This window comes from Oncorhynchus clarkii, chromosome 17 (genome assembly GCF_045791955.1).
Source record: "Oncorhynchus clarkii lewisi isolate Uvic-CL-2024 chromosome 17, UVic_Ocla_1.0, whole genome shotgun sequence".
Taxonomy (NCBI): Eukaryota; Metazoa; Chordata; class Actinopteri; order Salmoniformes; family Salmonidae; genus Oncorhynchus; species Oncorhynchus clarkii.
In genome coordinates this window covers 60746739-60761434 of record NC_092163.1, presented here as the reverse complement: position 1 = coordinate 60761434, position 14696 = coordinate 60746739, and the positions used below count along the sequence as shown (strand labels likewise).

The following is a 14696-nucleotide window of genomic DNA, read 5'->3' as shown; positions in this document are numbered from 1 at the left end:
ACACGTGGTCTGCCACTGCGAGGACGATCAGCTGTCCGTCCTATCTTCCTGTAGCGCTATCTTAGGCGTCTCACAGTACGGACATTGCAATTTATTGCCCTGGCCACATCTGCGGTCCTCATGCCTCCTTGCAGCATGCCTAAGGCATGTTCACACAGATGAGCAGGGACACCAGGCATCTTTCTTTTGGAGTTTTTCAGAGTCAGTAGAATGGTCTCCTTAGGGTCCTTAAGTTTTCATAACTGTGACCTTAATTGCCTGTTAGCTGTTAGTGTCTTAACGACCGTTCCTCAGGTGCATGTTCATTAATTGTTTATGATTCATTGAACAAGCATGGGAAACAGTGTTTAAATCCTTTACAATTAATCTGTGAAGCTATTTGGATTTTTACGAATTATCTTTGAAAGAAAGTGTCCTGAAAAAGGGACGTTTCTTTTTTTTCTGAGTTTATGTACATGTAAAGGACTTTGGTCCCAGATTGGCTTAACAAAGCATGTATCTAATGTATCTATAGTATCTAATGATGGAAGTTGAGATCTATTGAGTCAGATTATTAAACAGATTTTGTCATCATTTAGAAGAAAACAAGTAATGATTTATAAAATGAATCAATAGAGGCTTGAACTTGTACAAGCTAGTTGGCTATCATAATTTTGTTTGCCTGTTTTCAATTTAAAAATCCCTTGCTATAATGTGTGTTTTTCTGAGCCTACCACATCCATTTCCTATGGGGCTATTGTTTTAGGTTGTAACGTTCGTCTGAAGAAGTAGACCAAGGTGCAGCGTGGTAAGTGTTCATGATCTTTAATACTCAGAACACCAAACAAAAACAACAAAAGGAATAATGAATGTCACGTTCTGCCGGCTTCACAGAGCTAACAAAAAAACAAGATCCCACAACATAGATGGGAAAACAGGCTACCTAAGTATGATTCCCAATCAGAGACAACGATAGACAGCTGCATCTGATTGGGAACCACACTCGGTCAAAACCAAAGAAATACAAAACATAGAATGCCCACCCCACATTCACCAAATAGAGAAATAAAACGGCTCTCTAAGGTCAGGGTGTGACATAGTTGGGCACCTGCAAACCATGTTAATGGTTCTAATGGTCATGTGTGTTGATTGTACCAAAGAAATGAGCTGTAACGTCCCACCTGCTAACATTTATCACTACGTAAGGTCTCTGAGGAGGAGACCAGTGAAATGCGTACTTCTAGCCCTGGTTTGTGTTGTAACAAGGATATTTAGACTAGTTTTAATCTCAAGAATATGACTTCCTGGTGAAAACGTATTTCTTCATATCCTATTTTATTGACAGAGCCTTCTAGGCTACTTATCTTTCACGTATGATAATGTTGAAGAACAAACTGTGTCTTTGCATAATATGATGATGTGTGTGTGTGTGTGTGTGTGTGTGTGTGTGTGTGTGTGTGTGTGTGTGTGTGTGTGTGTGTGTGTGTGTGTGTGTGTGTGTGTGTGTGTGTGTGTGTGTGTGTGTGTGTGAGCGAGAGAAAGAGAGAGAGAGAGAGAGTTGGGGAAGACATTTAAATAACTCAATTACTTTCAATTCTAAATGTAAAGATCCCCCAATCCTCATTTGTGAAGACACAGTGAGTGAGGTATAATCTGTAGAATAGCCCGAGTAGGCTTCATGTGGAGTAGCTTGAAGCCCTTTGAGCTTAACTGCGGTGTCTATACAAAGGACCCAATGTAGGCTAATGTCAGGAAGAGGATGTAGCCTAATAAAGTGACTATCATTAACAGTCAATTATGCCATTACAATGTATTTTTAACTCAAATGTTGACATTTCTCATTGCTTATCCAGCTACTACCTTCATGGTTTCTTCATGGAGAACTGCAACACCACCGCCAGCAATCATAATTGAAGATGTTTCTCAAGTAATTGCAGTGATACCACAATACTAAGTCAATTATGTCTGTCAAGTCACTCTCTAAGAAACGGGAGTGGCTTGGTTGAGGGGCGTGCTCCAGTAATGTAGCCTACCTTTTCACTAAACCCGCCCCAACATCGGCAGTCTGGTGCCTGCAGTGTAGCCCACCATAGTTGTCTGTCTGTAGCCTACAACCGGCCCCTCTCTCTGCAGTATGCATGTTCGCCAGGGGATCCGCGAACCGCTCACGACCCAACGCACGTTACCGGTGAGAAACCCCCCAGTAACCAAGAGTCAAGCATAATCGATTTGGATGTGGCAGATGCACAAGCACTTGATAGTTGGAATACGTTGGAAAGCCCGAGTGACCGGAGCAGCTGTGTGCAAGAGGAATACTTGTATTCGGGGGTGCTGCTCTCTACTTAACGTGGACAATCATGCATGTGCTGTTTTGGGGACTAGGGTTTCTGCTATTTCTCCCTGACGGTTTGAATGTAGTGTTATCAACAGAGAAATCGCTATTGAATTCAAGAAAAGGTAAAGTATTTCGACCTGCCCCAAAAACATTTTTACCCTGTGATGTGTTATTTTGTAACCGGCAGATGGAGAATGAATGACTTTTTTCAGGATCAGCAAAGCACATGACTTACAATACATGTATAATGGTCTTATGTTTCTTGAATGGCTTCATTTCACAGGGCAAACGTAATTAACTCATATAACATTATTATTATTATTGTTATTATTTATTATCATTGCTTATGCTATAGCCGTTATACCATGGCTTTCTTCACCAGCTAAAGTGTCCGAGCAGCTTGGCGCATACGAGATTGTAACTCCGGCGCGAGTGAATGAAGCCGGTGACAATTTTCCCACGAGTGTGCACTTCAAAAGGAAACGGCGGAGTGTGCACGATATCCATGGCAACTCCTCTGATCAATGGGACTCTCGAACAATCCAGTACAAAATATCTGCTTTCGGACAGAGCTATCACCTCAACCTGACACTCGAGTCCGGATTTATTGCTCCGCTATACACTGTAACAGTACTTGGAGCACTTACCGATAGTAACATCACGGATTTCACACCGGAGGTGGAGGCGGAGGAGGATACGGAGTATCAGCATTGCTTCTATAAAGGACATGTGAATGCTCAAACGGAGCACACCGCAGTCATCAGTCTCTGCTCTGGGTTGGTGAGTCCAAGCACTTTGAGTTGCCCTCCCTTGATACAGTGTGCTAGAATGTTTCTCTAGTCTGCACTATGATAGGCGCACATGTTGTATGATTAAATATGATACTGTAATGCCAATTGTTTACTATGCAGCTGTTCACATAATAATACTATGGCAACATGAGAACATTTCCCTGGCAACGGAGTGCATTTCTACTTCTGCACAAAGCGTGCCTGTCCAGCTTTGTGGATTTGTGTTCAACATGCAATTGTTGACTGTTAGTGGGAATAAGGCATTATGCTAGCTCTTGTATCCCTGACAATCTAAAACGAGCTGCATAGATAAACAACGTCGAGCATAGAAGTCCCCTCTCTTGTGTTCATCCACTGCATCCATCATTCACCCTGAATGCATGCTCCTCCGGTCGCCTGTGACGTCCTACGCACAATAGTGAAGAGGGAGCGCCAGTGGTGCTGACGTCATCACGATTCAGCCCGACTCCGAACATAAACTCCATGCATGCATGACGTTGTGTAGTCGAAGCAGTGGTGGATAAAGTACCCATTTGTCATACTTGAGTAAAAGTAAAGATACCTTCATAGAAAATTACTCAAGTAAAAATTAAAGTCACCCAGTAATATACAAATTGAGTAAAAGTCTAAAAGGCCATCATTAGAAATAAGAATTTGTTCTTAACTGATTTGCCTAGTTACATAAAGGCTGATTAAAAATGATATATATATATATATATTGGTTTTAAGTATACCTAAGTATCAAAAGTAAATGTAATTGCCCAAATATACTTAAGTACTAAAGTAAAAGTATACATTATTCAAAATTCCTTATATTAAGCAAACCAGAAGGCACCATTTTATTTTTGTATTTAATTACCAACAAAGCATGCATGTTTAGTGAGTCTGCCAGATCAGAGGCAGTAGGGATTACCAGGGATGTTTTCTTGATAAATGTGTGTATTGGACAATTTTTCTGTCCTGCTAAGCATTCAAAATGTAATGAGTACTTTTGGGTGTCAGGGGAAAATACATGGAGTAAAAGGTACAGAATTTTCTTTAGGCTGTAGTGAAGTAAAAGTAAAAGTTGTCAAAAATATAAATAGTAAAGTAAAGTACAAATACCCCCCAAAACGACTTAAGTAGTACTTTAAAGTATTTTTACTTAAGTACTTTACACCACTGAGGAGAAGTCCCCTAGGGATACTTACAGATTGATAACAGTTATTAACTATCTGCCTGATGTGAAAATCATTGAGATCATCACTAATCAAACAAATGGGGCTTGCCTGCATCGTAGGCCTAGTTGGTATGCTTGTGGATATCATTTCACATTGAAAGAAAGCTAAGTTGATGTTGGTCTGGGTGTGATTCAAGCCAATAAAATGCACTGTTAAAAGGTGAAAATGATTAAGCATTTATAGTCTATTAATTCATACATCCAAGTCTTGTAAGTTGCTCTGGACCTAGTCACAGGGAAACAGTCAGAAGTAGATATATGCACACTGATCAATTATGAATCATATCCACTTACCATGAATAAACCACTTTCTAATTTCAATTCCACATTGCATTTTAATATTACATGAGTCATCATCATCCGTCATAATGAGAGTGGCTCCCACAACTACATCAATACCTAGTGTTGTCGTTATACAGTATCTTGTTTGCATGTGAGCACAATGGTGAATATTCCCGATGGTCATTACATTTAGCATAACTACAGTATATTTATGAGATTCCCTTTTCCCTAATTTGAGGTGGTTTCAATCTCATACATAAACAATGAAATGCATTTTCATGGAGAATAAGGTTCACTCTGGGCCACCCTATTGGTTGGTAGCATTACCCAGTGCAGCATTGTCCAACTCAATCTAAATTAGAAATGAGTGCTGTTTCCACATTGCTTAGCTTTGTACTTTGCTTGTCTGGTGTATCTTTGACCTCCAAGTTCGCTAGTAGTGCAGCCTGTGCTTTGTGAAATGCAACAAGGCTTCCACCAAGTCTACCAACTGTGCCAAGAAACAAAGCAAAATAGTTGCATTGTTTTCTGATAGGGAAAAGGAGAAGAATGAGGCCTATGATGCCTATCTTTTTCAGGGACCATTTTACTAATATGCATGCAAATACATGTATTTCAACACATTCTCATCAAATTAATAGCTTTGTAAAAAAGCCTAGCCAATGGGGCCCTGGCAAGGAGCATTTCAACTAATCTTTGCTTTGGACTGTGTCCATGCAGTACGAATCCACGCTCCAATGTTACTGCAGTTATTTCAAAAAATTCTGATTCCTCCTTTTTTAACCCCCTCAGCTTGGAACTTTCAGGTCACCAGAAGGGGAGTTTTTTGTGGAGCCCCTTCACAGCTACAATGGAGAACTCTATGAAGAAGAACACACCAAACCTCATATTGTGTACAGGAAGAAGGCCCCCAAGAAAGAGGCAGCCAGGGAGGACACTGCTTGTGACACATCAGGTACAATGAAATGATTAGAGGAGAGATGCGATGGTGATTTTTGTTCTGATGCTTTTTTTGAGAGAGAGAGCGCGAGAGAGCTGAGTCAATTTCATTACGTAAGCCATTTGATCAGCTGACAGACTCAACCTTCACCTGGTGTCTGATGGCTCTGAGTGGAGAGGAGAAGAGAGAGGATGGGACTCCCTGTTTAGAGCTGCTAAATGTGTAAACAAATGTGTATGTGTGTGTGTCTCAGTCTGCTTGATAACACACCCCTCGTTATCCAGACTAACAAGTTCACACAGACATAAGCAAGGAAGGATAATCATTGTCTCTCAATTACAGTATTATATCCCATAACTCCAGTATATGATTCGCAATAGGAACTTATTATAGTCATTTTACAATTACAGTCATGACCAATGACCATACTACTGTGCTTGTTTAGACTTTGGTGTAAAGCAGTGGCATCATTTTGCTCATAGAACTGAGGAAACACAGTAAAAACTGTTTGAAGTTGTGAATGAATGTTGTAAATTAAATCAAATCAAATCTTATTGGTCACATGCAGATGTTATTGTGAGAGTAGCAAAATGCTTATGCTTCTAGATCCGACAGTGCAGCAGGTAAAATCTAACAATTCCACAACAAAACCTAATATCTAAAAAATTCCACAACAAAACCTAATACACACAATCTAGTAAAGAAATGGGATAAGAATATGTAAGTATAAAATATATGGATGAGCAGTGACAGAGCGGCAATAGATAGTAAAGAATAGATAGTGAAGGTTACAGTATACATTATATACATATGAGATGAGTAATGCGAGATATGTAAACATTCTTAAAGTGCCATCGTTAATGTGACTAGTGTTCCATTATTAAAGTGGCCAATGATATCAAGTCTGTAGGTAGGCAGCCGCCTGTCTGTGCTAGTGGTGGCTGTTTAACAATCTGATGGCCTTGTGATGGAAGATGTTTTTCAATCTCTCTGTCCCAGCTTTGATGCACTTGTACTGACCTCAACTTCTGGATGGAAACGGGGTGAACAGGCAGTGACTCGGGTGGTTATTGTCCTTGATTATCTTTTTTGCCTTTCTGTGACATCGGGTGTTGAAGGTGTCCTGGAGGGCAGGTAGTTTGGCCCCGGTGATGCGTTGTGCAGACCGCACCACCCTCTGGAGAGCCAATGCGGTTGTGGTCGGTGCAGTTGCCGTACCAGGCGGTGATACAGCCCGACAGAATGCTCTCAATTGTGCACCTGTATAAGATTGTGAGGGTTTTCAGGTGACAAGCCACATTTTTTCAGCCTCCTGAGGTTGAAGAGGCACTGTTGCACCTTCTTCACCACACTGTCTGTGTGTGTGGACCATTTCAGTTTGTTGGTGATATGTACACCGAGGAACTTAAAACTTTACAACTTCTCCACTGCTGTCCCGTCGATGTGGATAGAGGGGTGCTCCCTTTGCTGTTTCCTGAAGTCCACGATCGTCTCTTTTGTTTTGCTGCTATTGAGTGAGAAGTTATTTTCCTGACACCACACTCCGAGGGCCCTCACCTCCTTCCTGTAGGCTGTCTTGTCATTGTTGGTAATCAAGCCTACCACTGTTGTGTCGTCTGCAAACTTGATGATTGAGTTAGAGGCGTGTATGGCCATGCAGTCATGGGTGAACAGGGAGTACAGGAGGGGGCTGAGAACGCACCCTTGTGGGGCCCCAGTGTTGAGGATCAGCGGAGTGGAGATGTTGCTTCCTACCTTCACCACCTGGGGGTGGCCCGTCAGGAAGTGCAGGACCCAGTTGCACAGGGCGGGGTCAAGACCCAGGGTCTCAAGCTTAATGATGAGTTTGGAGGGTACTATGGTGTTGAATGCTGAGCTGTAGTCAATGAACAGCATTCTTACATAGGTATTCCTCTTGTCCAGATGGGATAGGGCAGTGTGCAGTGTGATGGCGATTGCATCATCTGTGGACCTAATGGGGCGGTAAGCAAATTAAAGTGGGTCTAGGGTATCAGGTAGAGTGGAGGTGATATGATCCTTGACTAGTCTCTCAAAGCACTTCATTATGACAGAAGTGAGTGCTACGGGGCGATTGTCATTTAGTTCAGTTACCTTAGCTTTCTTGGGAACAGGAACAATGGTGGCCATCTTGAAGCATGTGGGGACAGCAGACTGGGATAGGGATTGATTGAATATGTCCGGAAACACACCAGCCAGCTGGTCTGCACATGCTCTGAGGACGTGGCTAAACATGCCGTCTGAGCTGGCAACCTTGCGAGGGTTAACATGTTTAAATGTTTTGCTCACGTCGACCACGGAGAAGGAAAGCCCACAGTCTTTGGCAGCGGACCGCGTCGGTGGCACTGCATTGTCCTCAATGCACGTAAATACGTTTTACATTTTTCTGGATGCAAGACGTCGATGTCCGCGACGGTGCTGGTTTTCTTTTTGTAATCCGTGATTGTCTGTAGACCCTGCCACATACATCTCGTGTTTGAGCTGTTGAATTGCGCCTCCACTTTGTCTCTATACACTTTGCTTGTTTGATTGCCTTACGGGGGAAATAACTACACTGTTTGTATTCTGCCTTATTTCCAGTTGCCTTGCCGTGATTAAATGTGGTGGTACGTGCTTCCAGTTTTGCGCGAATGCAATCCACGGTTTTAAGTCACAGTGGGTACAACATCTCCTATACACTTCCTTATAAACTCGCTCACCGAGGCAGCGTATACATCAATGTTATTATCTGAGGCTACCCGGAACATATCCCAGTTGACGTGATCGAAGCAATCTTGAAGCGTGGAATCCGATTGATCAGAACAGTGTTGGATAGACCTAAACACAGGCACTTCCTGTTTTAGTTTCTACCTATAGGAGGGGAGCAACAAGATGGAGTCATGGTCAGATTTGCCAAAATGACGGTGGGGGAGGGCCTTGTATGCATTGTGGAAGTTAGAGTAGCAATGGTCGAGCGTGTTACTCGGTGGTGTACAGCAATCGATATGCTGATAGAATTTAGGTAGCCTTGTCTCAAATTAGCTTTGTTAAAATCCCCAGCTACAATAAATGCAGCCTCAGGATATATGGTTTCCATTTTGCATAAAGTCCAGTGAAGTTCCTTCATGGGCAGATATAAGAAGTTATGAGTGGTTCTTTAGCGACTGACATACAGTATCTGAAAGACAATGTAACTGTAACCAGTCATTCTTATGATCTCACCATCCTTCAGTCAAACACATTGTAGCACAGCAATTTCACATGAACAACTGATTACACAGAGTTGTATGAAGATGCTATGCACACCACAAAGCAGTATGTCCAAAAAGTCAGAGGTTAATCAAGTTTTCAAGTGCAAAGGGCAGGATATCTAATTACCTGTAACGGGGTACTTTTTCACCTCATGCACAGGACAACCATTTTGGAAATTCTTCCTAGTATCGCCGAATCTCAGTTTATTCCTACAAGTTCCTGTTGACTCTTGTACTTCCTGTGATCATTTGATAAGAAAACACGATAGGCACACTACCATGAAGACACTGTGTAAATTGTATTGTAGGAAAGTGATGCCAACTTCAAACATTTTAGTTTTAATTACTATGAAAATAAATCTGAAGGATGTTGAGTAATATGCAAGACATTTCACTGCTCATAGGTGTGTGTGTGTGTGTGTGTGTGTGTGTGTGTGTGTGTGTGTGTGTGTGTGTGTGTGTGTGTGTGTGTGTGTGTGTGTGTGTTACATCTCAGATTTTATGACCTGAAAATTAATTTTAGTTCATATATGTTTTTGAAAAAGTGGTGATGAAAACAGTGGCTTGCGAAAGTATTTACTCCCCCTGGCATTTTAAACATTTTGTTGCCTTACAACCTGGAATTAAAATAGATTTTTTTGGGAGGGTTTGTATCATTTGATTTACACAACATGCCTACCATTTTGACGATGTAACATGTTTTTTTTTATTGTGAAACAAACAAAAAATAAGACAAAAAAACTGAAAACTTGAGCGTGCATAACTATTCACCCCCTCCCAAAGTCAATACTTTGTAGAGCCACCTTTTGCAGCAATTACAGCTGCAAGTCTCTTGGGGTATGTCTTTATAAGCTTGGCACAACTAGCCACTGGGATTTTTGCCCATTCTTCAAGGCAAAACTGCTCCAGCGGGTTCCGCGTACTCCAAATGTGTTTCCGTATTTATTTGTTTTCTGGCCACTCTCCTGTAAAGCCCAGCTCTGTGGAGTGTACTGCTTAAAATGGTCCTATGGACAGATACTCCAATCTCCCCTGTGGAGCCTTGCAGCTCCTTCAGGGTTATCTTTGGTATCCTTGTTGCCTCTCTGATCAATGCCCTTCTTGCCTGGTCCGTGAGTTTTGGTGGGCGGCACTCTCTTGGCAGGTTTGTTGTGGTGCCATATTCTTTAAAAATGTTTATAATGGATTTAATGGTGCTCTTGGGATGTTCAGAGTTTCTGATTTTTTTTAATAACCCAACCCTGATCTGTACTACTCCACAACTTTGTCCCTGACCTGTTTGGAGAGCTCCTTGGTCTTCATGGTGCCGCTTGCTTGGTGGTGCCCCTTGCTTAGTGATGTTGCAGACTCTGGGACCTTTCAGAACAGGTGTATATGTACTGAGATCATGTGACAGATCATGTGACACTGATTGCACACAGGTGGACTTTATTTAACTAATTATGTGACTTCTGAAGGTCATTGGTTGCACCAGATCTTATGTATGGGCTTCATTGCAAAGGGGGTGAATACATATGCACCCACCACTTTTCCGGGGGGGGGTTTCATTTATTTATTTTTCTCATTTCACTTAACCAATTTGGACTATTTTGTGTATGTCCATTACATGAAATTCAAATAAAAATCTATTTAAATTACAGGTTGTAATACAACAAAATAGGAAAAACTTCAAGGGGGATGAATACTTTTGCAAGGCACTGTATAAGACATTGTGCAAGCTTTTACAAAGACCCTTTGTAGCTCTGGATTTTCAAAAAGGTTATATCTTTCAGTCTGATAAGAATCATGGGTAGCAGAAACAGCTCAACTTTTGTGCTAGACTGGGTCGAAAAGGAGAGTGGATTGGTATTTGTGCTACTCCATTACATTTGGTTGTCATGTCAAGATTAAAATCATACTCAGAAGTCACCCTGAGTCATCCTTGGTGCTCCTCCTTGAGATGTTGGGGCGTTGCTCCATCTTTGGTGCTTAGCCAAGTGCCAGACTTACCTAAAGTGAATGCAACCCACCCCCTCATCTCTCCTCCTCTCCTCCCCACTCCTTCTCTCTCCAGGCCCATGGCCCTCAACACATTTGTTTTGTCTCATTCATTCAGCAATAATATACAAACAGCAGTAGCATATTCACTTGCTTGTATGCATTCACAAGCATCCCCTGGCAGTAGCAGAAAAACTGTGCTTTCAAGTAGGCTTGAGCGGTATACTCTATATACTGTAAATCGGGGGTACTTTGAAATACTGACGTTATTGTTTTCAATACCGTCAAAACAATTGATTTAAAAATCTAAAATGTATTGTGGCCATAAAAAGCTCTGGGATGCGTGCTACTCCACTGCTTATAAGTTAACTATCTAAGATTTGCCAAATAAATGATCTCCTGCTCAGGGCTCCAGCTATGCATTTGGTTTGCTAACTTGCTAGTTAAGTGGCTAGCTTGTCAGATCAAGCTTATTGGTTTCAACAGAGACAATCAAGTCCTTCTTGGATCAAGATCCCTGCTGCTAACATTTTTTTTGTGCGTCACAACAAATTACGCTTGGAAAGAAATACCGCCCCTTGTGTGCACTGCACTGTAGAGCCCAGTATGGGACAGGAACGGATACCACTGAACCCTACTTTCTAGGAAGAAAATGACAGTTTATTGTCTGATAAATGCAATAGCCTGTCATACAAGCTTGTAGTATAAGCTTGTGTTTTATATTGAGAGTATTATTTTCATCTGACCATCTCTTTTCCAGGACATAAACACAGACACAAGAGGAACAGGGACAAGGTGAGGAGACGTCCGATGGCCAACAGCAGTGACATGCTGAATGACCTGGAGAGCCTCTCTGCCAATCCCCTCTCCAGATCAGAAAGAGAGAGCAGCAGACGGCCGGCTAATGGAAGCAGCGGTGACTCAGGACCTCACAGGAGATCAAAGCGCTTCCTCTCCTATCCCCGCTTTGTAGAAGTCATGGTGGTGGCAGACAGCAAGATGGTGGAACATCACGGGAGCAACCTTCAGCACTACATTCTCACGTTAATGTCCATCGTAAGTTCTGCTCAGTTAACCACCCTCCCAATGGCCAGCCAGCCTTTTTGATTGTAGGGGAGTGTGGCTGTATTCTGTTGTGTCCCAGGCCATGGGCAGCAGGCGGAGGGCTCAGAGGGTAAGGCCCATGGCAGGAGTAAACAAACATGTTCGAACGGTCAGGAGAGGGGCAGCATGAGGTTTACCTGTCTGACAGCTTTGATGAAAGTGAAAAAATAAGCTCAGGTATGTCACATAGATGGCATATTCCTGGCCACTTCATATAAAGGCCTCCTCAGGAGACTATGGCTGAGAACCTAGGGGGTAGCTAGCCTGGCCTATCTTCTGATCTTGGCAGTCTGCATTCGCTACAGGATCTGAGTGCAGCCATAATACACCTCTCAAACAAGACAACGAGACCAGGTTTTCTTCCCCTGAAAACTGATTTTGATTTGATTTTTAATGTCTGAACCACTGATTGAGTACACTCCTAAAGAGTTTGATGAATGTTGGATAATGAAATGTATTGGATGTAAAAAAAACTGTAGATTTTTCTGTCTATAATCTTTTCCTTCAGGTGTCTTCCATCTACAAGGATCCTAGCATTGGAAATCTCATTAACATTGTGATTGTGAAGTTAGTCATAATCAACAATGAGCTGGTAAGATTACAACACTAACTCTAATCCTAATCCTTTTCAGGAAATACAATGCATTGCAGTCATTCATCAGCCCCAGAAGCACAATACAGTACTGTAAACCTCTCCCTTGTTCTCTCTACTGTAGGATGGCCCTACCATTTCCTTCAATGCACAGACCACTTTAAAGAACTTCTGTATCTGGCAACAGAGGCAAAATCACCAAAATGAGAACCATCACTCCCACCACGACACAGCCATTCTCATCACCAGGTACACTGTCACTGCTACCACTACACAGCCATTCTCATCACCAGGTATACTGTCACTGCTACCACGACACAGCCATTCTCATCACCAGGTACACTGTCACTGCTACCACTACACAGCCATTCTCATCACCAGGTACACTGTCACTGCTACCACTACACAGCCATTCTCATCACCAGGTATACTGTCACTGCTACCACTACACAGCCATTCTCATCACCAGGTACACTGTCACTGCTACCACTACACAGCCATTCTCATCACCAGGTATACTGTCACTGCTACCACGACACAGCCATTCTCATCACCAGGTACACTGTCACTGCTACCACTACACAGCCATTCTCATCACCAGGTACACTGTCACTGCTACCACTACACAGCCATTCTCATCACCAGGTACACTGTCACTGCTACCACTAAACAGCCATTCTCATCACCAGGTACACTGTCACTGCTACCACTACACAGCCATTCTCATCACCAGGTACACTGTCACTGCTACCACTACACAGCCATTCTCATCACCAGGTACACTGTCACTGCTACCACTACACAGCCATTCTCATCACCAGGTACACTGTCACTTCTACCACAACACAGCCATTCTCATCACTAGGTACACTGTCACTGCTACCACTACACAGCCATTCTCATCACTAGGTACACTGTCACTGCTACCACTACACAGCCATTTTCATATCCAGGTACACTGTCACTACTACCACAACACAGCCATTCTCATATCCAGGTACACTGTCACTTCTACCACAAAACAGCCATTCTCATCACCAGATACACTGTCACTGCTACCACGACACAGCCATTCTCATATCCAGGTACACTGTCACTTCTACCACAACACAGCCATTCTCATCACTAGGTACACTGTCACTACTACCACAACACAGCCATTCTCATATCCAGGTACACTGTCACTGCTACCACTACACAGCCATTCTCATCACCAGGTACGCTGTCACTCCCATCACGACACAGCCATTCTCATCACCATCTCTCGGGGTAACGGCTAAAGTGTTGTGTTGACAGTCCTAGCTTCGAGCCACGGTTGGGGCTACCCCCAGAAGTCGCTGTAATATGTTGTCTTTTATTTATTCTCTGGTGTGCAATGGGATTATGGGGTGTGAAACCAGTGACATAACTTCCATCTGTGTGTTCTTCACAGGCAGGACATCTGTCGAGCGCGGGACAAGTGTGACACATTAGGTAAGAGGAGCTCTCTAGACACATGCAATATAGACTGCAACATAACGTTTGATCGGAGACAGTTTCATAATAATATTGATGTACTTATTATGATGCTGCTTTTTAGGGTGTTAATGACAATGTAATGATGATGAAGGTGATGATGGTGATGACATTGCTCTAATAACAAATATGATGAGGATTATACTCTTGGTTTGCAGGGCTTGCAGAGCTGGGTACAGTGTGTGATCCATACAGAAGTTGCAGTATTAGTGAGGACAATGGACTCAGCACTGCGTTTACTATCGCCCATGAACTGGGCCATGTGTGAGTACACTGGCCCCGGCACAGACCAGCTGCTAATGTTAACCCCAACCAGCTCAGTCAGTTAACCCTCTGTGTTACCATTCTGCTGCCTAAAGGATGAGGTTTAGTAGTTAGCTTAGCAATCATCCCAACATTTAGGTTTATTGATGGTGGGTTAGAGGGTTAGACCTGTGTGTTGTTCTCAATTGTGGTTTGGCCCCCTGACAGATTCAACATGCCCCATGATGACAGCAACAAGTGCAAAGAGGAGGGGGTTAAAATACAGCAGCATGTGATGGCACCCACACTCAACCACTACACTAACCCCTGGATGTGGTCCAAGTGTAGCAGGAAATACATCACAGAGTTCCTTGAGTATGTAAAGGACATTGTTTTCTAGTATAGACATTCATGTCATTATGGAGAAGTGTTATTGTCGATAGCGTTAGTAGCACCAGGCTCTTATCGCAG

The 14696-nt window shown here is 42.7% G+C and overlaps 1 protein-coding gene across 1 annotated transcript in view; it reads left to right on the top strand.

The window, feature by feature from the left end:
- Positions 1-2193: 2193 nt before the first annotated feature.
- LOC139371214 (A disintegrin and metalloproteinase with thrombospondin motifs 9-like) overlaps positions 2194-14696 on the top strand; it is a 40890-nt gene continuing 28387 nt past the window's right edge. The window contains exons 1-9 of the mRNA XM_071111405.1: positions 2194-2436; positions 2697-3094; positions 5399-5561; positions 11532-11827; positions 12384-12467; positions 12592-12716; positions 13900-13940; positions 14141-14246; positions 14454-14600. Of these exons, the coding sequence (XP_070967506.1) occupies positions 2337-2436; positions 2697-3094; positions 5399-5561; positions 11532-11827; positions 12384-12467; positions 12592-12716; positions 13900-13940; positions 14141-14246; positions 14454-14600 (1460 nt within the window). The 5' untranslated portion in view covers positions 2194-2336. The remainder of the gene's footprint in view (positions 2437-2696; positions 3095-5398; positions 5562-11531; positions 11828-12383; positions 12468-12591; positions 12717-13899; positions 13941-14140; positions 14247-14453; positions 14601-14696) is intronic.